A 22,662-nucleotide genomic window follows, 5' to 3' on the forward strand; every position below is an offset into this window, starting at 1 on the left:
CAGAACAGCGATCATGCATTTGATCCACGTGCCACTTCCACACCTCCCCACCATCAGTCCGCACCATGCAATTTGCCGGTCCCAGTATCACAGAGACCACGGCCGGCACCCATTTGGAATCGTGGTGGTAATCGCGTACCATTACCCGCTGTCCCACATCAAAGCCATGCACCAGCGACGGGCGCGACACCACCCCACCCACCGACCTTCCAGGTCGCAGTAAATTCAGTCTAGACCGCAATGCCCGTCCATACAGATGATTGGCAGGATGAATAGCGTTTCTGTATTGGAGCAAAAATACATCAACCACTGTCTGCACAGGTGCATCCTCCCCTCTACGCAAAGCCCGTTTCAACATTTTAACAAATGATTCCGCCTGCCCATTTGTGGCAGGATGATACGGTGCGGACCTCAGATGTCAAATACCGTTTTGACGCATAAAATTATCAAATGTACCTGCGATGAACTGCGGACCGTTAACAGAGACCAGAATCTCGGGTATTCCTTTATTAGCAAAGATCGTCCACAGTTTCTCAACTGTAATGTTTGCCGATGTCTGCTGCATTACTACAACCTCCGGCCATTTAGAGAACGCATCAATCACAATCAAAAACATTTTGCCTTTAACAGGAGCAGCAAAATCCACATGGACCCTCCACCAGGCCCTGGCTGGGATTGGCCATAGTCCCGAAGCTCGACGCGGATTATCAGCATCTGACTGACAAGTGGCGCAATGCTTAACCATCTGTTCAATGTTTATCCAACTCCAGCCACCACAACAGGCTACAAGCCAGACTCTTGGTCTTCATGATGCCAAAGTGACTGACATGTAGTTCTTCCAAACAATGCTGCCTGAACTTCGGTGGAATCACCGCTCTCATTCCCCACATAATGCACCGTTGGGCCAACGACAGCTCCGATGCGCGCGACGCGAAAGACTGAAATGCCGGTGTTGAAGGTAGATCGCTCCAATTCCCCATAGAAATCGCCTGAACGACACGGGCGAGCACTGGATCATGAGCCGATTCCACCGCGACCTGTTTGGCCGTGACTGGCCCGCTTTGGACCTGGCTCAGTGCAAACACATCAACCCGGTCGGCTGATTCAGACGAAGCTGACCCTCCGCGCAAGGCAAGCGCGAGAGACCGTCACAGTTCGCATGCTTCTCGCTGCTTCGGAACTGAATATCGTAGCTGTAGGCAGCAAACTTCTCGGTGCTTCGGAACTGAATATCGTAGTTGTAAGCAACAAGGAATAGACATCACCGCTGTATTCGCGCAGCCGCCGCCACCGGCACCCCGCGTTCGGGTTTCAGGATGAATTGAAGTGGTTTGTGATCAGTCTGCAAAGTGAAATGCCGACCCAGCAGGTATTGATGAAACCTCCGCACACCCGAGACGAGGCTGAGAGCCTCGCGCTCGATCTTGGCATATTCCCGCTCTGCCGTGGACAGGGTCCGGGATGCAAAACAAACAGGCCGCTCGGAATCATCGTCCATCCTGTGGGAGAGCACCGCCCCGATACAGTATGCAGAGCTGTCACATGCCAATAAGAGCGGACGTGCAGGCTCGTAGTGCACGAGGACCGTATCCTCTGTGGGCAGCCGCTTGACACGGTCGAACGACGCCTGGTGTGCAGGCCCCCAGGCCCAGCGCTCGTCCTTCCTGAGCAACCGCGTTAACGGTGCAAGCTGCGAGCTGAACCCGCTCAAATCTTTGGTAATATTGCGCCATACCAATGAATGAGCGCAGCTGCGTCTTGTCGCGGGGCGGTGGCATGTGCTGAATTTCCTCCACCTTCCGAGGGCCTTTCAACAGCCCCTCCGGCGTGATGATGTGCCCAAGGTATTCCAAGCGCTGCTGGAAGAACGCGCACTTGTCCCTGTTCAAGCGCAGGCCGCACGCTTCCAGCTTCATCAGCACTTGGGCAATGTTCGCAAGGTGCTCGTCCACCGTTTTCCCCGCAATGAGCACATCGTCCAGGTAGGTTTGAGTGGGCAGGCCAATGCTAACCTGATCCATGGCTTTCTGCCACAAGGCCGGGGCCGAAGCAATCCCAAAACAGAGTCGGGTATATCGATAGAGTCCTTGACACGTGTTGATTGTCAAAAGGTCGCTACTCCCAGGATCCATCGCCAGGTGAAAATATGCGTCAGGCAGGTCAAGCTTCGTGAAGTATTGACTCCCTTCCAGCCGTGCATACATCTCATCGATTGACGGCAGCTGATACTGCTCCACGCTGAGCCCCGCGTTAACAGTGGTCTTGAAGTCCCCGCACAATCGGACGTCCCCATTCCGTTTCAGCACCGTGACGACCGGGGTGGCCCAATCTTTGTACGACACCCGTTCGATCACTCCACAGGTCTCCAGCCTATCCAGTTCACCCTTGACCTTGTCCCGCAGGGCATACGGCACCGGTCGTGGTTTACAAAAACAAGGAACCACCCCCTCCTTCAGGAAGAGCTTTGCCTGCACGTCCCTGAGTTTCCCAAGGTCGTCACAAAACAAACCTTGATGTCTTTGAAGAATCTTCTCCAACTGATCCTCCCATCGGCTCGGCATTGGTTGCACAAGGTGAACGGCGGCCCAGTCTAACCTGATGCGGGTCAGCCAGTCCCGGCCAAGGAGAGACTGCCCCCTGCCCCGCACCACATACAACAGAAGCGCGGCGACCTGGCCTTGGTAGACTACACACACGTCTGCCATCCCGACTGGCGTTATCTTCTCGCGGGTGTACGTGTACAGCGTGAGGTTTGACCTGATAAGCTTTAGGCCATTGAGTCCACGCGCGGTCTGTTCGTCTATGATCGACACAGCCGCTCCCGTATCAATCTGAAACATGATCGGCATCTTGTTTACTTCGATTTCTACCGTCATCGGTTGTGTCGCCGCAGGACCAATTGAAAACAGGCTCATCATCGGCTGCAGGTTCCGCCCTGGGTCGCCGGGATCGCCTCACACAGGTTGCAGGACTTGCCCCGGGTCGTCGGAATCGTCGCGCACATCTCCATCCATGACCTCAATGGTGGCCAACGCCACTCGGCACTCACGTTTCAGATGGCCCACCTTGTGACAATGTAAACACACGGCGTTTTTATACGGGCACACATGCCCCAGGTGTCGACCTCCGCATCCCCAACATGTCTGCGGGGTCACCCCGCCGCTCGCGCGGCCGCGTTGCGACGTCTGGCCCTGGCCCGTCCCGAAGGTCGCGCGTGCGGCCTGGGGCGCTCGCGACACCGCATGGACCCCCGGGCCATCTCGCATGCTGTGGCTGGCGATGGCCTGAACATCTCCGAGAGTCTGCTTGACAGCTGTAGCAGTTTCGACTGCAGAGTTGAATGTAATGTCTTCACCCCTCAGCCGTAGAATCGCCGAAACCATTTTTGCATCTTGTAATCCAGAAATAAATCGATCTTTGAGTCGAGCTGGAGGCTCCCCTGCCGTGAACCTGCAAGCCATGGACGAATGCTTCACTCGCGCCACGAAATCCGCGACGCGCTCTTCCGTACCTTTCGTGCGGTGATCGAACTGGTATCGAGCTTGCTGTAATGACTTCTCCGGTGCCATGTGTGCTTTCATCCTCTGCACAATGTCCTGAAACAATAGCGTGTCCCCACTGGGCTTGTCCGGCGCCACTAAATCACTCAGTCGATAATGTTCCGTCGACAGCGAGGCGAGCAAGATCGACTTTTGTTTGCCCTCGTCAACCACGTCATTCGCGTGGAAATAGTACCCCAATTGTTCCGAAAACAACTCGAAATCGTCCCCGACGAAAAAGGGCATCTCTCCGTGCGCCGTGACCCAGTTATCAACCATCTTCGTTGCCAACTGTAGTGTCCGAGGTGCAGACACACGAGAGTGAAGTCGCGACTCCGCTTTATTGCCCGATCGGATGCACACTACAACAACCCCTAGTGGGCGAGTCATGATGTATGAAACCCAACCACGTGATACAGCACACAAGGAACCCCGAAAAAGACCGCCACTTAGACAGCACGCCACCCTTCTTATCCCTCCCCCAGGCAGGTGGAGGGATCCGCTCTGAGGTAACTCGCCTCCGGATTGGTCGGAGGGGGGGGGCGTCGGGCGATCGGTGTCCTCCCCTCATTGGACGAGGGGAACATTCCATCTGGCTGTGCGGCGTCGGCTCTGAGGTGATCTCACCCCCGATTGGATGAGGGGAACATTCCATCTTGCTGGGGCGAGTCGGTCCTGAGGTGATCTCACCCCCGCCTATGTCCGTGGCCTCGAACACGTGCGTAATGGTGCTGAAGGAGGGGAGAGGGATTTAATGCAGAAGACTAACTAGAAAGAAACTCGCAGCGCACACATGAAATTCCCATGAGACATCGGGGAGAGATTCTAACGATCCACATATACTTAACGAAATAACTAAACTTTGGGTCAACTGTTTGTGTGAAGGCCAATGGTTTCTATATATATATATATATATATATATATATATATATATATATATATATATATATATATATATATATATATACATACATACATACATACATACATACATACATACATACATACATACATACATACATACATACATATATATATATATATATATATATATATATATATATATATATATATATATATATATATATATATATATATATATTGTTGCGGGGACGGTGGGAAGACCACTAGGTTGGGGAAGCTTCGTCGATTCCCACCAGACTCCCCGGAATTGTAGGCCGTCGCTCACGGATAATTCCGTGATGGGGTGGGTCGCTTAACCGACCGTGGATGCCAATAACTCAACCGCGTGACCTCGGGTCCTCCCGTCTATGGAATCGGGTTACCTAATTAACCACTGCGGAACCACGCCCTCGGTACGCCTTGTCCGAACCGGATCACCCTACTGGTTTGGATGCAGCCGAGCGGCGCTGCCAAGTACGTACTGGCTAAAGTGGGAACGGATCGTTGGGAATAAAGACCCGGCTAAACTTAGATTCGAACCATGCTGGACCAATGAGAAAAGGCGAACTGGGAACATTCCCAATGATTATTTATTTACAGCAAGCAAGGAAAAACATGTGGCACAACAAAGATTTATTGGGTATGTAATGCAAGGAAAGAGGAGAGAGGTGTAGGGTGCTGCAATAGTACAAGCATCTTACTATAGCAGACACAGTGCAGACTTGATGCGAGATTAATTACAGTAGCAACAATAAGGATCTTCTACAGGCTTACTTACCAGACAGGTGCCAGCACACACACACACACACACACGCACACACACACACACACACACACACACACACACACACACACACACACACACACACACACACACACACATACACACATACACACATACACACATACACACATACACACATACACACATACACACATACACACATACACACATACACACATACACACATACACACATACACACATACACACATACACACACACACACACACACATACACACACACATACACATACACATACACATACACATACACATACACATACACATACACATACACATACACATACACATACACATACACATACACATACACATACACATACACATACACATACACATACACATACACATACACATACACATACACATATACATACACATACACATACACATACACATACACATACACATACACATACACATACACATACACATACACATACACATACACATATACACACACATACACATATACACACACATACACATACACATACACATACACATACACATACACATATACACACACAGAAAAAGAAACCCTGATTTAAAAAAAAGACTTTTGCAGCCAGGGAGGGAGGGGAGTTGAGGTTCTAGCTTTCGGTGCCTGGGCATTTCGGGGGGGGGGGGGGGTGCTCCATGGTGCGTACCCAGCAATAGTCGCGTTGTTCTGGCCACAGCCGCACGTGTAGAGATCGTGTTCCGAGGGAGGAGCTTGAGTGGAGAAGGGCGGAGTCCAGAGGGCGAGGGTGGATTAATCGGCGGGACCAGGCAGGAGGCAGTTCGTTGAGGCGGGACGTGGGCGGAATAAAGTAGCAGGAACACTCCGCGTGAAGAACACACACACCGAACACACACACACTTCTCAATTCTCCACCTACACGGAGGATTTCTCCGTGTTTTATAGAGCCCGGAGCTCGGGCGAGGGGCCATGCCAAATCCAATGTCATCGCCTGAGTTGGGCGTTCTGACTGGCTCTGACACCCCATGTGGCCCGCCAGCCTGGGCCGGGCTTCGGGTAGACGCTGGTGCAGCCAGCCAACCTTACTGCGTGACTCGCTGCACATGTCTGGTTTCGGGTCGATGCTGGTGCAGCCCACCCACCTTACTGTGTGACTCGCTGCACATGTCTGGTTTTGGGTAGATGCTGGTGCAGCCCACCCACCTTACTGCGTGACTCGCTGCACATGTCTGGTTTCGGAGAGGCGTTGGTGCACGGTTATGGTAGACAAGACGAGACTGTGCAAGCGAGGCAGAAGGCACCGTGGATCATCAAGCTGTGGTAAACAAGACGAGGGGTAAGCGAGGCAGATTTACCTCGAAAATAAAAGGTGGGAATGAACTAAGGGAAAAATGATTTGATAACCTAACTATTAGCCCATTGCAATGCACTCCCTTGTCTTCCCACTAAACAAAAGGAAGGGGTCCATCAACACGTATATTAATGGCATAACTGTCTCGGGACTCCTATCTGTTGTATGCATGCGGTTCCGAGAACCGCAACAATGTGTGTGTGTGTGTGTGTGTGTGTGTGTGTGTGTGTGTGTGTGTGTGTGTGTGTGTGTGTGTGTGTGTGTGTGTGTGTGTGTGTGTGTGTGTGTGTGTGTGTGTGTGTGTGTGTGTAAAAATTATACTAGGACTATTTATATAGCTGTGTTTGTGTTCATCACAGTTTTAGAGGGTATTTGAGTTTATTTATTGAAAGAAGCAGGGGGAGGCCTCGTGTTAAGTTTTTAGCGTTTGAATCAGTTGGGGTCTTGAGAATGAGGGTATAAATAGAGACTGAAGGAGAAAGGAAGAACAGTTCATCAAATGTGATAGTTGCTCAACGTGGTCCATGTCAACAATCTGGGAGGAAGAGGCTTCTTGCTGTTGTAGGAAGTGTGAGGAAATATCCCACTTGAGGACAGTTATTACAAGGTTGAAGGAATGGATAGATAATTTGCAACAAGTAGCAAAATGTGAGAGATTTCTTGACAATAGTTAGTTACGGTTGTGGACTAAGGTTGCTGACGATATTGGAAGCGGGGGCAGGCGGCAGTGGCGGTGCACCGGGGGCATGCGGTGGCGATGGGGCAGGTGGTAATGACGATCCAGTGGGTGTAGTGAATGGTGATGGTGCAGAAATAGAAATTGGGAGACATGAGGTATGGGAGAGTTTTTGTGGGTGATGACGTGATTAAATATGTCTTCTTCATTCTGCAGGAAGGATCGACGAGACAGATTTCTGTGTGGTTTTGAAGGAGCAGGAGTTATGGACATTGAAGGAAGAGTAAACGATATTGTATCGGGTCATGGCAGGAAGAAGTTGGTTGTGGTACACCTCGGTGTGAATGATGTAAGGAAAGTTTACTCGGAGGTTTTGTAAAACTAGTGCATGCCCGTAGGTGCAAACAAAACAAAACTTTCAAACCGCATGCCAGAAACAACTACACAGGTCGTTCCTTCGCTCTCACGTGCCCGTACGTGCGTGGCCGCACATGCAAAAAAAAAAATTAAAAAACCTTTCAAATCGTGTGCCAGAAACAACAACCACACAGGCCGTTCCTTTGCTCTCGTAAACGACGACTGGATTGGGGCATTGTGTTTATCTATAGATGCGCATAAGAAATGGAGAAATTATTAGAATACAGTAAGTCGTCACAATGCAGAAGTAGTGCGTGCCCATATGGAATGTTCACATGCAATCCACAAATTATCGCTTGCATTGATTTTGCCTTTTATCGCAAGGAAAAACAGAGAAGAGAAAAAGAGGAGAAAAAAAAACTTGCAAAAAATAATTTACTTCCTGCTTCGGAGCATACCAGCACTCTGATGTTACCCAAATTTATGCACCGTCTAATATGAAAACGATCATAACTTGGGGCATTGTGTTTATCTATAAATGCGCATAAATCGAGAAATTATTAGAATACACGAAGTCATCATTATTCGGAAGCCCGTGCGTTGTAACCTGTAATGGGGAACGCGGCTGCCTGTAAAAATAAATAAATAAATATTCAAACTGCGAGCAACAAACAACAACCACACAGGCCGTTTCTTCGCTCTCGTGTGCCCGTACGTGGGTGGCGTGGAAGTTCGCATATCACAGTTACGATGACTCGCAATTTAGGTTTTAATGGCCAATTATTCAATTTGCGCCAACGTATTTTGCCTTTTCGCAATGTCCTCGCAAGGAAAAACAAAAAGAGAGAGAAAAAAAAATTACTTCCTGGTTCGGAGCATACCAGCACTCTGATGTTACCAAAATTTATGCACCGTCTCATGTGAAAACGATCATAACTTGCGGCATTGTGTTTATCTATAAATGCGCATATGAAATCGAGAAATTATTAGAATACACGAATTCATCACTCTCTGGAAGTCCGTACGTTGTAACCCGTAATGGGGAACGTGGCTGAGCTTCCCTTCCCCATCGGCCACGCCCACGCAACAACGTGTATTGTCATTGGTTTGGTAAATAAATGGCCATAACTTGGGAAGCACTTGTCCGATTAATATCAAACCTTGAAAAGGCACATCCTCAGGTCCCCAGCAATATATCTGGCAAGTTTCAATTCGATCGGACCAGCGGTTGTCGAGAAACAGCGGTCACGCACGCACACACACACACACACACACACACACACACACACACACACACACACACACACACACACACACACACACACACACACACACACACACACACACACACACACACACACACACACACACACACACACACACACACACACACACGCACTGCTGGAATTATAGATAGATACAGGATATTGGGTAAGAGGCTGAAAGGAAAGGGTTGTGAGGTCATGTTTTCTGGGATCCTCCCAAGATTAGGAAACAATAGACACTAGAAGGGCACTCGGTGGAGCGCATACCTCCGCCACGTTATGCTTGATCCACAAGAACATATCGGGCCCAATACATTTTTGAGATGCCATGCTATACAGTACGATATCATTTTTGGCCCGATCTCTCAATGGTGATGAATCGCTTAAAAAATTCCAGTAGTTGGATCCAGATCTTCACCAAAATCTAATCAGTTCGTCCTTGTCACACACACACACACACACACACACACACACACACACACACACACACACACACACACACACACACACACACACACACACACACACACACACACACACACACACACACACACACACACACACACACACACACACACACACACACACACACACACACACACACACACACACACACACACACACACACACAACTTTTTGAGATATCCTGCACACAGAAAAAGAAACAGATAGACAGAAAGGGGCGGAAACATAACCACCTTCACTTTCGGTGGCGGAGGTAATTATGAGTTGAGCAATAGATGTCAACCAATGGCTGGAATGGTGTCGGGAGGAAAGTTTTACGTTTCAGAAGTAGTGGGAATCATTGAGGGGACAAAGGGAATGTTTCCAGAATGATGGCCGTATATTAAATAGAAAGGGGGCAGCAAGGTTTGCAGTGGCAATTGAGGAAGGAGTTCAGGTTTTTTTTAAGGTCAGCGGATGTTGGGGAAGCTATCAAGGAAAGAACTGATGATGTAATTGTGATTAGGAAGGCCAGGCAGGAAAATAGAATTTCAGGAAGGGAAAAGTTAAATGTATTCTATACCAATGACAGAAGTTTAAATAATAAGATGGAAGAGCTTGAAGCCAAAGTAAATAGCGAGAAGTACCATATAGTTGCAGTGAGTGAGACATGGTTTAAGGAGGAGAGTCACTGGAGGACAGGATAAGAAGGCTACAAAGGTGTATCGGTGTGATAGGAGGAGTAGCAATCTGGGTAAAGGACAGCATTGCATCAAGAGAAAGGTGTGACATTAAGGAAGGAATAAATGTAGAGGATTCTGTATGGGTAGAGATTAGAGAATGTAAAAACAGTAAGATACTGGTTGGATGCTTTTATAGGGTTTAGTGTGTCAAGGAAGAGGAAGAAGGAGGAGTACATAAAGAATTCAAAAGGACATGTGGTAAGGGAAGCGTCACCGATTGGGACAATGGGGTAAAGAGTAAGCTTCCCGAATTTGCAGATGACACAAAGCTTGGAGGTAAGGTGGATAGCAGAGGGGGTGGTGATCAGATTCAGGAAAGTATTGATACTTGCATAGATTGGGCAAAAGACTGGCAGATGGAATTTAACCTGAGAAAGTGTAAGGTGTTGGGGATGGGAAAGAACAATGAAAATAGAGATTACAAGATGTAAGGGGTAATTTTGGAGCATGTCACACAGGAGAAGGATCTGGGGGTGGTTATAGATATAGGAGGTAAGCGGGCAGCACAATGCCAGGTAGCTTTCGGTTTAGCAAATAGGGTTTTAGGTTGTATTCGGAGGGGGATCATTTATAAATCAAGAGGTGTTAACATTGTTCAGGAATTTAGTGAGGGCCACATCTGGAATATTGTATACAGTTTTGGTCACTACAACTCAGGAAGGACATAGATGCTAGAGAGAGGGTTCAGTGCAGGGCTACGAGATTGATTCTGGGCCTCGTGAGACTCAGGTATGAGGAGCGGCTGAAGGAGACAGGGCTTTATACACGAGGAAGGAGGTGGTTAAGAAGAGATACGGTAGTGATGTTTAAGATAATGAAAGTTAGAGATAAAATAAGTGAAGATTAATTTTTCAACGGAGTAGACAGTGATAGGATCAGGGTCCATAGCCTGAGAGTGAAGAAGAGGAGAGTTTATACGGTAGTAAGTAGTAGGGGACTTTCATTCAGAGAGTAGTTGATCCCTGGAAAGGTAGTGGCAGCAGGAAAAGTAGATAAGTTTAAATTAGAATTGGAAAGGAACCTGGAAGTTATGGGGATGTTAATAGGGCTTTTAGGTAGCTTGAGCATTTATGGGTGAATGTGTGTATTTGTACAGAGTGCTGTTGGGGTTGTCTCGTCAAGAGATGTGTGTTTTTAACCAAGCCCAGTCGTCGTTGTCTTCGTCCCTTACTGACTTGCTTTCATAGTCAACTCAACTTTGGCCTTACTCTTCCCCTTTTCCCCTCCACTTCCAAATTCCATACTCTTTTAACTCCCTCATCGTGTCTCTTTCTTAGCACGTGACTTAACCATCTCAAGCCACTCCTTCTTCCCACCTCCACGATTGTATCTTTCAGACCAATCCTTTCCATCAACTCCTTCGTGTTCTTTCTGTCTACCAACTGCACTCCACACATCTTTCTAATCATTGCTCTTTCTGTTCTTCTCAAGAGACCTTCTACCGATCTCACAGTCCATTCCTCTGACCCATAAACCATTACTGCTCTCACACAGGTGGTATAGATCTTCCCTTTCAACTTCAAAGGCAATTTTTTTTTACCACATAACACTAATGCAAGCTCATTGAACTTCATCCAACCCAATCTGGTTCTTCTTGTAACTGCAAGCTCGCTGCCTCCACTACTGTTGATGGTGTCACCCAGATAACAAAATCTGCTTACTCTCTCAAGATCTTTCAATCTTTGCTCCGAATCCTGATCATGGTGGCTTAAATTTATTCTTCTGATGCAAACCTTGCGCTCAAAACTACCATCCATTCTTTGTCACTCTTCACATTTGTACATCTACCATGAATCCATTTGTGACAAGAACTGCATCTGATGGCATTACTTACCACTCTTTTACCACAAACTCCACATGGGTCTTTCTTGGACAATTCAATAACCCCTGTTTCTTCACCACATTCCATAATTTGTTTTCCCCATGTTGATTTTCAAACCTTTGCCTTCAAACTTCCTCTTCCATTTGTTGAACTGTGATTCCAACTCCTCTATTGATTCTGCAATCAAGACTAAATCATCTGCATAAAGTAATTCAAAAACACACCTTTTCTTTCTGACTCTGACAATACATCGAGTACCGTCACAAACAGGAGCAGTGAAAGCACCGATCCCTGATGAACACTCACGGCCGCATTGAATTTTTCAGAGAAACCACTCCCAACTTGAACTCGTGTTGTCGCATCCTCATAAAGTTTCATTACAACCTCCACCAAAGCCTCAGGAACATTTCTTTTGTGTCGCGCCCATTCGATGACTTTCCTGGGGACTCTGTCAAACGCCTTTTCCAGGTCCACAAAACACATGAATAATTTCTTTTTCTTTTCTCGAGAGCACTCCTGCATGCGCCTGACTATGAAGATCGCATCAACCGTACCTTTTCTTGGCATGAAACCATATTGCAGCTCATCAATCTTCACCACTTCCCTGAGCCGTTTCTCTAACACTCTTTCCACAAGTTTCATTCCATGTTCCAGTACTTTCACTCAACGATACGATCCACATTCCATGACAGCCCCTTTACCTTTGTAGATGGGTACCAAGGTGCTTTGTTTCCAATCCTCTGGCATGCTCTTACCTTCCATTATCTCATTTGCAACCTGATTTAATACTTCTAATCCATGAGGAGATGATGTAAAATGCTCCTTCGTAATGCTTGATGGACCACCTGCTTTTCCATTCTTCATACTTTCCAAAGCTTTCCTTATTTCTTCCTTTGAGATTTCTTTCACTGGGCCCTCCGTTCATTCAGCTTCCACGAAACCATCCCACTGATTTTCCTGATTCATGATGGATTCCATATGCTCATTCCAGATTCTTCTTCTATCTTCATCAACAAAGAAAATCCTCCCATTTTTATCCTTTATACCAGTGGTTTTCAAACTTTTTTAGTGGCGACCCAATTTCAGAACCTCTCTACATCGTGCGACCCAAAAGATTCAAAACCCAATTCATAATATACAAGATAAGATTTCATATGACACAAGAAAATTTACTGTTTACTTTATTCACCATCGTCATGTTTTCATAGACGAGTAAACGGAGAATAGCCGACAGTATACAAATAGTACAGTTGAATCTTTCAGAAGTTTAGTCCAAATGATATTTAGATATATCAGTGAGAAGGATGGGCCTGTTTTTCAGAAACCAACTTCTCTATTCGTGGAGAAGTAGAGGACAATGCCAGGATCATATCAAGCTCCATTTCGAGGCGATTTCTGTACTTTGTTTTAATCACCACCATGGTGGAGAACGACTGCTCACAAAAGTATGATGAAGGATATGGCATGAGAACCTTAATGGTGCACCATGACAGGGTCGGGTACGACGGCAGCATTTTGCACCAGAATGTCAACAACAAATAGTGCTCGAACTGTTCAATGAGCGACTGAAGGTGACGTGCTATCTCCCCAGAAAGACTGTCGAGCTCAGTATCATCGTACTGGCAGGTCGTTGGATGCTCCACCAGACGGGGGAAAAGGCTGAAGCGCTTAACAGCTGCTTTGTCTGCCAGTAATTTTAGAGTCGCCAGAAATCCGCTCATTTTCTCGTGAAAAATCATGAGGTTGACGTCTTTTCTTTGGAGGGATCGGTTGAGGACATTGAGACGTTCAAAGATGTCAACGAGATAGCACAGTTCTGACAGCCAAGAGCCCGACTCAAGCAACGCCACCCATGCCATTTTCCCTTGTGTGCGTAGGAACTCCTTCAGTTCATCTTTGAGCTCGTAAATGTGCAGAAGAAGGTTTCCTTGAGATAACCATCTGACTTGAGTGTAGAATAGTAAATTCTTATGGTCGGCGTCTATCTCCTGGCAGAATAGCCTGAATAACCTCGTGTTGAGGGCGCTCGATTTGATGTGATTCACCATTTTTACGACTTCTGAGAGCACGCTCTGCAAGGTTTCTGGCAAAGTACGAGAGGCGAGCGCTTCTTGGTGAATCATGCAGTGTACCATGGAGGTCTGAGGAGCCACCTCAAGCAATTTAGCCTGAATCCAGCACGCACTCCGAACATTGCTGGCGCGCCATCTGTTGTAGAGCCGAGCAACTTTCCGAAATCCAGATCATGGTCATGATAAAACTGCTCTACTTTTCCAAAAATCTCCTCACCTTTGGTGGTGGCCTCCAATGGTTTGATGAGCAGAGGCTCATCGACAAAGTTATCAGCCTTGATGAAGCGGACCCAGACGATGAGTTGCATGTACGATGCGATATCGGTGGACTCGTCCAACTGTATGGCGTGCCACGGCGATTCCTTGATCTTCTGTACGACCTGAGCCGTTACATCCAGACTCGTATCTTCAATTCTGCATTGGATGGTGTTGTCAGAGAGGGGTATAACTGCCAGTTTCTTCGCCGCTTCCTCCCCAACCATCAGAGATACCATGTCCTTTGCACATGGCAGCACGAGTTCTTCCGCAATGGAGTGAGGCTTTTTAGTCTTGGCAACATGGAGCGACACTCGATACGAGTCCTCAAATGCCCGAGAATTGGTCTGATGGCATGTACCCTCTCTGTCAAGACTCGTATTCTTGAGTGCAAGAAGTTTCCTCTCAAAGAACGCTCTCTCCTTACCCTGATAATGTGCATGTTTTGTAGTTAAATGCCTCTGCAACTTATTTTGTTTCATAGACTCCGTAGAAAGCACTTCGAAACAAATCACACACTGAGGCCTCTGTGCCCCACTTTTATCCACCACGTAGTAAAATCCAAGGTCCAGAAATTTATCCTGGTAAGAGCGTTCTCGAGATTTGCTGGAGGCCGGTGCTGCCATCACAAATAAGGTCTCGAGTCGTTCGTGGAGACGTGAATACATAGACGTTAATGATACAGTCAGTCAGAGTCTGAGTCTGAGAGGCCGTGGATCAAACCACTAATTTCCCGCCAAAATGAACCGCCCTTCAGCAAGCCCGCGCATCGGCTGGATCCCATTCCAAGCGTCATGTTGCGCCGGTTCCCATACTTTGAACGAACAGTTTATTTACATCCCGTAAAAGCGAACACCGATCGAAAATGGACAATTTTTTTTCACTGCAAGCGGACGCCCGCGACCCCACGAAATTTGCTCGGCGACCCCACTTGGGGTCATGCCCCTGGGTTTGAAAAACCAAGCTTTATACAGTTTCTTTCAGTTATGTCACGAGATTCCCTCTTCATTATCTTCAGTTTCTGAAAAATTCCTTGTCTGTTCATCTGCAACTGTTCCAGCTCTTTTTCAGCTTCTTTCTTCATGGATTCTCCCACCGCCTTCTTCGCATTCTTCCTATCTCTCTTGTATATTGCTTTGTTTTCTTCCGTGTTCTGCTTCTGCATCTTCTTGAAGCTTTCTTTCTTCCTTTCGATGGCCACCTTCACCTCTTCATTCCACCACCAGGTTTCACCATGACGTGGTTTTCCTTTACTAACTAGCACCACAAACTTCATTTGCTGCTTGTTGAGCACAATTCCTGTACTTTGTCCAGATATCTCCATCTTCTTCCTTTTCCTTCCAGAGAATATCCATCCTTTCAGCAAATTTTCTTTTTACTTCTCCAGCTTCCAGGTCTTTGTACGCTTACTCTGTTGCTGTTTTTTTTTCTTCACCTCATCTATTTTGTCCACTTCCATTACAACCAAGCTGTGCTGGAGTTCACCAGGAATAACCTTCACATTTTGAAATTTCTTTCTCCAACTTTTTCCTACGAACATAAAATCTATCTCTGTTTCTGCTCCACCGGACCTAAATGTTGCCTTTTTCTCATTCTTGAACCAACTGTTAATGACAACTGAGCGCCGTCCGTCCATTTGGCCATCCGGCTCCAACTTCGACTTCTCCGGCCAATCTGCTTGGTCGATCCGGCTGCAATTTGGCAGGAACGTTCCGGTTTCAGTTGGTCAAAATGGCCGACTTGGTAAATTCCTTCATAAATCTTGTCCAGATCCACCAGTCAGAATGTTACCAAATTTGTGTTACAATGTTAAGCTGGGGCCCAGATAAGTTCCAGGTCCAGTGGTCCTATTTTTACCAATTGAGCTTTTGTCATTAAATCTTCAACAAGCCTTTATTATGAGATTCTGGAGAACATTAGAATACGCATTAATAAAATGTCCAATTTTGTTTTTATTTTTATGTCATTTTTGTCAAGTTTAGCTTGAGTGCAATGCGGATGGACTTTGCATTTTGAGATACTTTCTGGTTATTATTGTATTTTTGAGTTTGATAATGGATGTGGCCCGAATAACTCCAAAGGCCGACGTGTCCATCAAAATACCACGGACGCCATCAACATTACTCACCTCTGGTCATATCTTTGTTTTCTGGGTCAGTTTACCGTACCTGTGAGATGATTGAAGCAGATGGGAACCTTGCTGGCAGCTGGGTAACGAATTAATTGGCTGAGCGAACCAGCATTACACCCCAACCCCTATCGTCGATCAGACCAATTAATTGCTCGAGTGAGAGTGAGAAGAGGGGGTAAGAAATAGTAGTGGTCAGAAAGAACACTGTGGGTTCATTGGCGTGTCCCAGATGCACCTTCCACAACCCGGCTGTAATTGTGGCCGATCGGGATCCTGGTCTGCCCCTTGCACGCTTCATGATTTGTATCCTCAAACTTGCATGCAACAACATGATGTTAAATTTGTTTAACCCATAATTTAATCCTTATTATGTTTCTCTTTTCAGACCAAAACACAAAACAACCCTGAGAAAGTTGCTGAGGATGAGAAAGAGCACCAAGAGGTTGAGGCTCTGGCAAAAAGATTTGAAGAAAAATATGTACGTACCTTGTGTTTGGTTTTGCACTTGATATGCATATATATCATAGACTCCTATAGAGAAGGACTGGAACCTCCCATGCTCGGGGTTTGTAACTTGAGTCTGAAGGATTAACTTGAGTCCGGGGCTAAAATGACTTCAAGAAGAGCTGGAGACACGATCTCGGGATCCATATAGGGGTTTTTGAGGATGGCAAGTTCAATAGTGTCATTCTCAACACCACCTGAGGTCATCTTCAAGGTCAAAAGGCCATATTTCAAGGTCAAATTACTGAATTTTGGTATTTTTTGCCCATTTTTATGTCTAACTCATAAACGGTGAGAGATGGCTGATTGTAATAAGATGTAAGTGTGTAGAGCTGTCAAACTTTGATATTTATTGTCATATATCGTATTACATAAACATTATATGCATGTCAGAACACTATGCCTATTACAACTATGTCTATGTCTATCACAAGTTGGAGAGCTTTTCTTGCCTCCTGAGGCATCCCAAAGCTTTTTCTTTGTCACTTACATTGAGAACATGAGCTTTCAATAGAATGTTGGCTAAAGTAGTACATGCAGCATTACTACTAGCGAAAGGTGCATTAACAGAGGATAACAGCTCAGCAAAATGAAATCGGCAATGCATTTTAGTCTTGTCATACAAATTCTAGGCAGTATGCACAAAAAGACGGTTGACAGAGTCGGCACACTCAATCCACCTCGATTCAAATTGTCTAGAAACTCAGATGACACACCCCATTACCATCTTCATCATCAATGATCTGCTCCATACTAGTGCTATCGCCATATTTATGAACAAGGTGTCCGGCCAAATAAACTACTTTATGCTTTAGGGCATCGTCAGACCCCAAGAGATCCTGAGTGGCTTGAGGAGTAATCTCGTCAATGAGTTCATGTCATGTCATGCTTAATGAGTGTTTGCAAATTTACAATTTTCGCTGCAGCCATAATGGCAACTACGTCAATGTAGACGTTTCCACCGCTTCTTTGCCTGGCTTGGCCGAAAAACTTTTCCAAGGCTTCATCTGCAAATATAGCAGGAAGAACGTAGTCAGTCTTTCTCTGCCAGAAGCAATTTGGCAGCATCCACATTATTACGTGTGGACACAGTGAAGGCTTCAGCAGTTTGCCGAGTTAGCTTCAGCTTACGACCACCACCTCCTTGCCATGCGCAGGTAGATATAATTTGGCAGGCCTGTTCCAGTGAGCCTTGGCAAGTGAAACTTGTACAGTCTGCTGTCCAAGGCTGTCTGGATTCGTCGCGCAGATGGAGAGCTGAGAAACGCTTTCACGTACATCATCTTGAACCACTCACTCATTAGCTGGGTGAGGATGATTGTGCCTTCGCTGATGCCCAGTGAATCCTTGAAGGTCTTTAAAGCAGCGACAGTCTTGTCATTGAACACTTGGCATACCAATGGTACGCTCTGACGTTGAAGGGGCTTGGGGGAAAAACCGGTGTTCGTCAGCTTGGTTAAGTGAATAGGAGTAGCCTGGTCGATCTCATAAACCTTCTCAATATCACTCCAGTAAGCTTTGTACTCATTACCATCTACGACAAATGAGTGTCTTGCCATCAACAGTAATCCAGTTGTTGCGAACATTTTTTAAGATGTGCATGCAGTCGTACACTAAGAACATAGATTGCTCTTGAATTGGCAACTTCCTGGTCCTCCAAGTTTTGAATAAACACTGCGGTTGGTATTGCAATTGTCACATATCAAAGAAATCACAGTTCCGCCAGCACTAACTACAGCTGATGCAGCTTTGATAAGGAGTTCCTTCAGCTGATCGGCAGTTAGTTTTTTGCAGGACAAAATGCGTAGAATATTGCATGGACCATTGAAATGGCAGGAAACTTCAACAACCATAGCATTGAGAAGCAAGCATTTCGTGTTCTGCTTGACTGCTTGAAAGAACTGCTTGACACTTTGTTCAGTAGCATCAGTTCTTGATCGGTGGAGGTGTTCCTGGTCTTTTATGACGTTAAAGCTAGGAAAATTGGAGCTGATTTTAGCACAGAAGTGGTCGAAATCTTGGATATTGTCTGCAGCCTCATCAGCTGCCTGCATCTTCTTAGCTCTTGATTCTGACGTAGAAGATGATGTTGGGCGTGGGGCTGAGGTCACCTGCTTCAAAGCTGATTTCGGTACTCCAGGAAATAATGATGGGTGTTCTTTGGGTCGTTTGCCACCCCGAACTGACACCCAATCACAATTGAAATGTCTCACAAATATATATATATATATATATATATATATATATATATATATATATATATATATATATATATATATATATATATATATATATATATATATATATATATATATATATATATATATATATATCCTTTAAGCACCTCAATCTTTCTTTCTCATTTGGCATTGCCAATATCCATCTCTCCCTCTCCTCAGGATCTTTTGGGAAGGATATGACCTTCACATAAGGCATCCCATCATAGTTTCCTCGACAACCAAAGCAGCTGCAACGACTTGGCATATTGTCACCAAAGCAGGAAACAACACAAAGATCCTGTGAGATCACCAGCTGGACAGTTTCTGAAAGAGAAACAAACAAAACACACATTAGTTAACGATGATAGAAATCAGCAAGAGGGTGCAGTCGATGCACTGTCATGTTTTGTCATAGACTTTGCAAAAGTTTTCCTCTACGAGTTAGACACAAAAACGGGCAAAAAACACCAAAATTCAGTAATTTGACCTTGAAAAATGACTTTTTGACCTTGCAGATGACCTCAGGTGGTGTTGAAAATGACACTATTGAACTTGCCGTCCTCAAAACCCCGATATGGATCCTGAGATCGTGTCTCTAGCCCTTCTGAAAGTTATTTTAGCCCCGGACAAGTTAATCCTTCAGACTCAAGTTCCAAACCCTGAGATCGTGATGTTCCAGTCCTTCTCTTTTGGAGTCTATGATATATGTATATATATATATATATATATATATATATATATATATATATATATATATATATATATATATATATATATATATATGTATATATATGTATATGTATATATGTATATGTATATATATATATATATATATATATATATATATATATGTGTATATGTATATATATATATTACGGCTGTGGAAATTCGCAAACCACCATTCAGGACCCTCAGGTGAGATATCTTCATAGGTGCATGTGTAGTTAACCCAAACCCGTTGTTTCGAGGGAATTTATGTGATCCATTCGGGCTGCGACGCTTTGAGTTAGGCGTTTTTCTGTTCTATCTTTACTTTGAACCAACCAGGTCTCAACCGCCATCACACAACAACCACGCCACCTCACCATCTATGCTCCCACATTATCGCATCACCGCCATTCCCAAATGGCACCATAACCATCAAACCACCACCGAAAACCCTCCACCACCTTCGCCTCTCTCCTTCACAACCAACTACCGCACCACCTGTGAACACTGAACGTCGGGCTGTCTCGGGCCCGTTCGGCGATTGGTGCCGAACGCACCGAGCCGCGAGCGCGAATGGCGGCCTTTCCGAGGGAAAATTCGGATCAAAAACTCGACACGCCAACTTCTCCTCCGTCCAATTGGCGAGCGCGGGGCGGTTTGGCCCCGCCTCCAAGCATGTGTATGTGAAGTCCGTATATGCAAATTTTCGGATCAGGAGAGGTTCACGCCCATTTTTGCCCGACCAATGGCTGACCGGTGGGGGGGGGGCGGCGTGGCCCCGCCTCCAACCGCATTCTGATCCTAAAATTTGCATATACGCTTCTCCTGCCGCCTATAAAAAGGCGAGCGCAAGGCGAATTAAAGAGAGTGGCAAAGTTGGGTGAGGAGAGTGCGGAACTGAGAAGAGTTGCAGGAAGAGTTGAGTTCTGGAGTTGCCTGGAGAGGGTCGTCGAGAAGTGGCTGTTGGGGGTGCGTTGCGTTGCGTTGGTGGAACTTCAGGCAAGGGAGCTCGGGTCCGAGGCAAGAAGGACGGCGGTCGGCGACGAGGTTGCGGTGTGGGATCGCTCGTCTCATCACGGGACCCAAGCCAGCCAGCCACTCCCCTCCCCCAGTGCATCAACAATCTCCCTTTCCGCCGTGCTGAGGTAGTGCAAAAGGCGGCCCCGTTCCCACCCCCCCCCCACACACACACGTGCCAACGAAACCCGCCAAGGAGCACGGAGTCGGGGCACAGCCGCACGGCCACATTTGCGGCTCGCCCGCCAACGCGTTACGACGACGCGGGTAGGACCCCCCCGGTGTCGCGGACCTGGCCGCTCCTTTAGGTCCCGCGCACATTGGCCTACGGGCCTGTCTGCCTCCTTGTCCATGAGGGTGGCTTTTTTCCTTTGCTTTTGTGTAAATGTGTGTTGGCGCCGTCTGTGAAGTAAAACTGTATAAGTGTTGCCGTGTGTGCGCGTAGTCGGTATCAACTCTGCGTCGTTGCTTTTATTGTTTTGGTTGCTTTATGTGCATTTTGACTGTATGGCTGTTTCTACGTGCTTTCCGTGTGCCGGGAAATAAATGTGAAATTGTGTGAACTGCTTTCCCGTTTCGCTTCGTCTCCTTCCTTTTAATTGACTCTCCATGCTGCTTCACGTAAAGGGTTCGTCATGGGTGCAAAACGCCCGGTAAATAATCTGAACCGTCGAGGTCGACGATAACACCGCTCGGTTATCCCGATAGTACGGAACGGGCCGCCCAAGCGGCTCGTGTCCGGAGTCGACCTGCGGCGAGGTACGATCGCCCGGTTTACCATCCGCGTGGGTATTTAGGTAGGTCGAGTTTGGCGAACAACCCTATCCTACGCGGATGGCCGATTGGCACGATTGTGGTGAGGTCGAAAGGCCCACCCGTGACTGGCTCCGGGCGATAGTTCCCGGAGGGTCACGACTGAATTGTCCGTCCGGTGGGCGACGTTCCGCGATCCGAACCACTTAAGGCCCAACCGCAGTCTTGCGTCCGCCGAAACCCGGAATTCAGTCGTAGCTTCCGGACAACTCCGAAAACCTGCTACGGATGCCTTAACACACCATAAACTGTCAACATTCTGTCCATGCGGTACAGGGTTAATCGCCGAATCTCAATATACCTAATTATCCGCACAGACAGAAGTACCGATAATTTATACCTCGACGGAACTCGTACGGAAGCGAGCCGCTATGCGCGCTCGTTCCGTGTCCGAAGCCAAGCCGTTTTAAAGGCCCTTTCACACCTTGACGATTTAGCCAGCGTATACCTGGCGTATGCAAATTTGGCTAAAACGCTGGCACACGTCGAATACGTTGTGGGTAAGTTTTCATACGTTAACAGCACGCTGGCATACGTCGTAGTATGCTGGCTTTTTTTTCTTAGTACGCTGGCATACGTCTTGGTACACCGAGGTGTTAGACAAATTTTCCATGCTTGAAATTTTTCGACGTGTGACTCGCACGTTCTGCATACGCTTGGCCATAAGTTGTAGGCACGTTACGCGATCGTTGACACGCGTCGACACACGTTACTTGTAAGTTACTCATAAGTCGAAACACGTCGAGGTAATGTTTAGTCTACCCGAAACTTATTTCTAACCTATGAGTAACGTGTTGTAGACATGTTACGCGATCGTTAACACACGTCGACATGCGTTACTTGTAAGTTACTCATAAGTCGAAGCACGTCGAGGTAATGTTTTGCGTCGGTGTTCCAGACTCCCTGTTTTTTTTTATTTTTTTTATTTTTTCTCTTCGGTATGATGGTCATGTTGACACTTCGATTTCTAGTGCGGTTATAATATAATATAATTGATAGGCTGCCGCTCAACGATTTAAATCATAACCGCACTGGAAATCGAAGTGTCAACATCACCGTCGTACCGAAGAAAAAGAA

General features: G+C 46.5%; 1 protein-coding gene across 9 annotated transcripts in view; it reads left to right on the forward strand.

Moving 5' to 3' along the window:
- Window positions 1-22,662, forward strand: part of LOC147010272 (uncharacterized) — a 223,358-nt gene that overhangs the window by 23,428 nt on the left and 177,268 nt on the right. For 8 of the 9 annotated variants that reach the window (XR_015052753.1, XM_085861338.1, XM_085861343.1 and 5 more), the window contains exons 2-3: window positions 7,452-7,584; window positions 16,710-16,802. Coding sequence is in view for 8 of the 9 variants with exons in the window: in XM_085861338.1 (XP_085717464.1) it covers window positions 7,452-7,584; window positions 16,710-16,802 (226 nt within the window). In the remaining variant the exon portion in view is untranslated. The remainder of the gene's footprint in view (window positions 1-7,451; window positions 7,585-16,709; window positions 16,803-22,662) is intronic. The other variant, XM_085861342.1, reaches the window with a different exon arrangement.

This window comes from Eptatretus burgeri, chromosome 17 (genome assembly GCF_056783735.1).
Source record: "Eptatretus burgeri isolate ZD-2024b chromosome 17, Ebu_testis_v1, whole genome shotgun sequence".
In the NCBI taxonomy this organism is placed as follows: domain Eukaryota; kingdom Metazoa; phylum Chordata; class Myxini; order Myxiniformes; family Myxinidae; genus Eptatretus; species Eptatretus burgeri.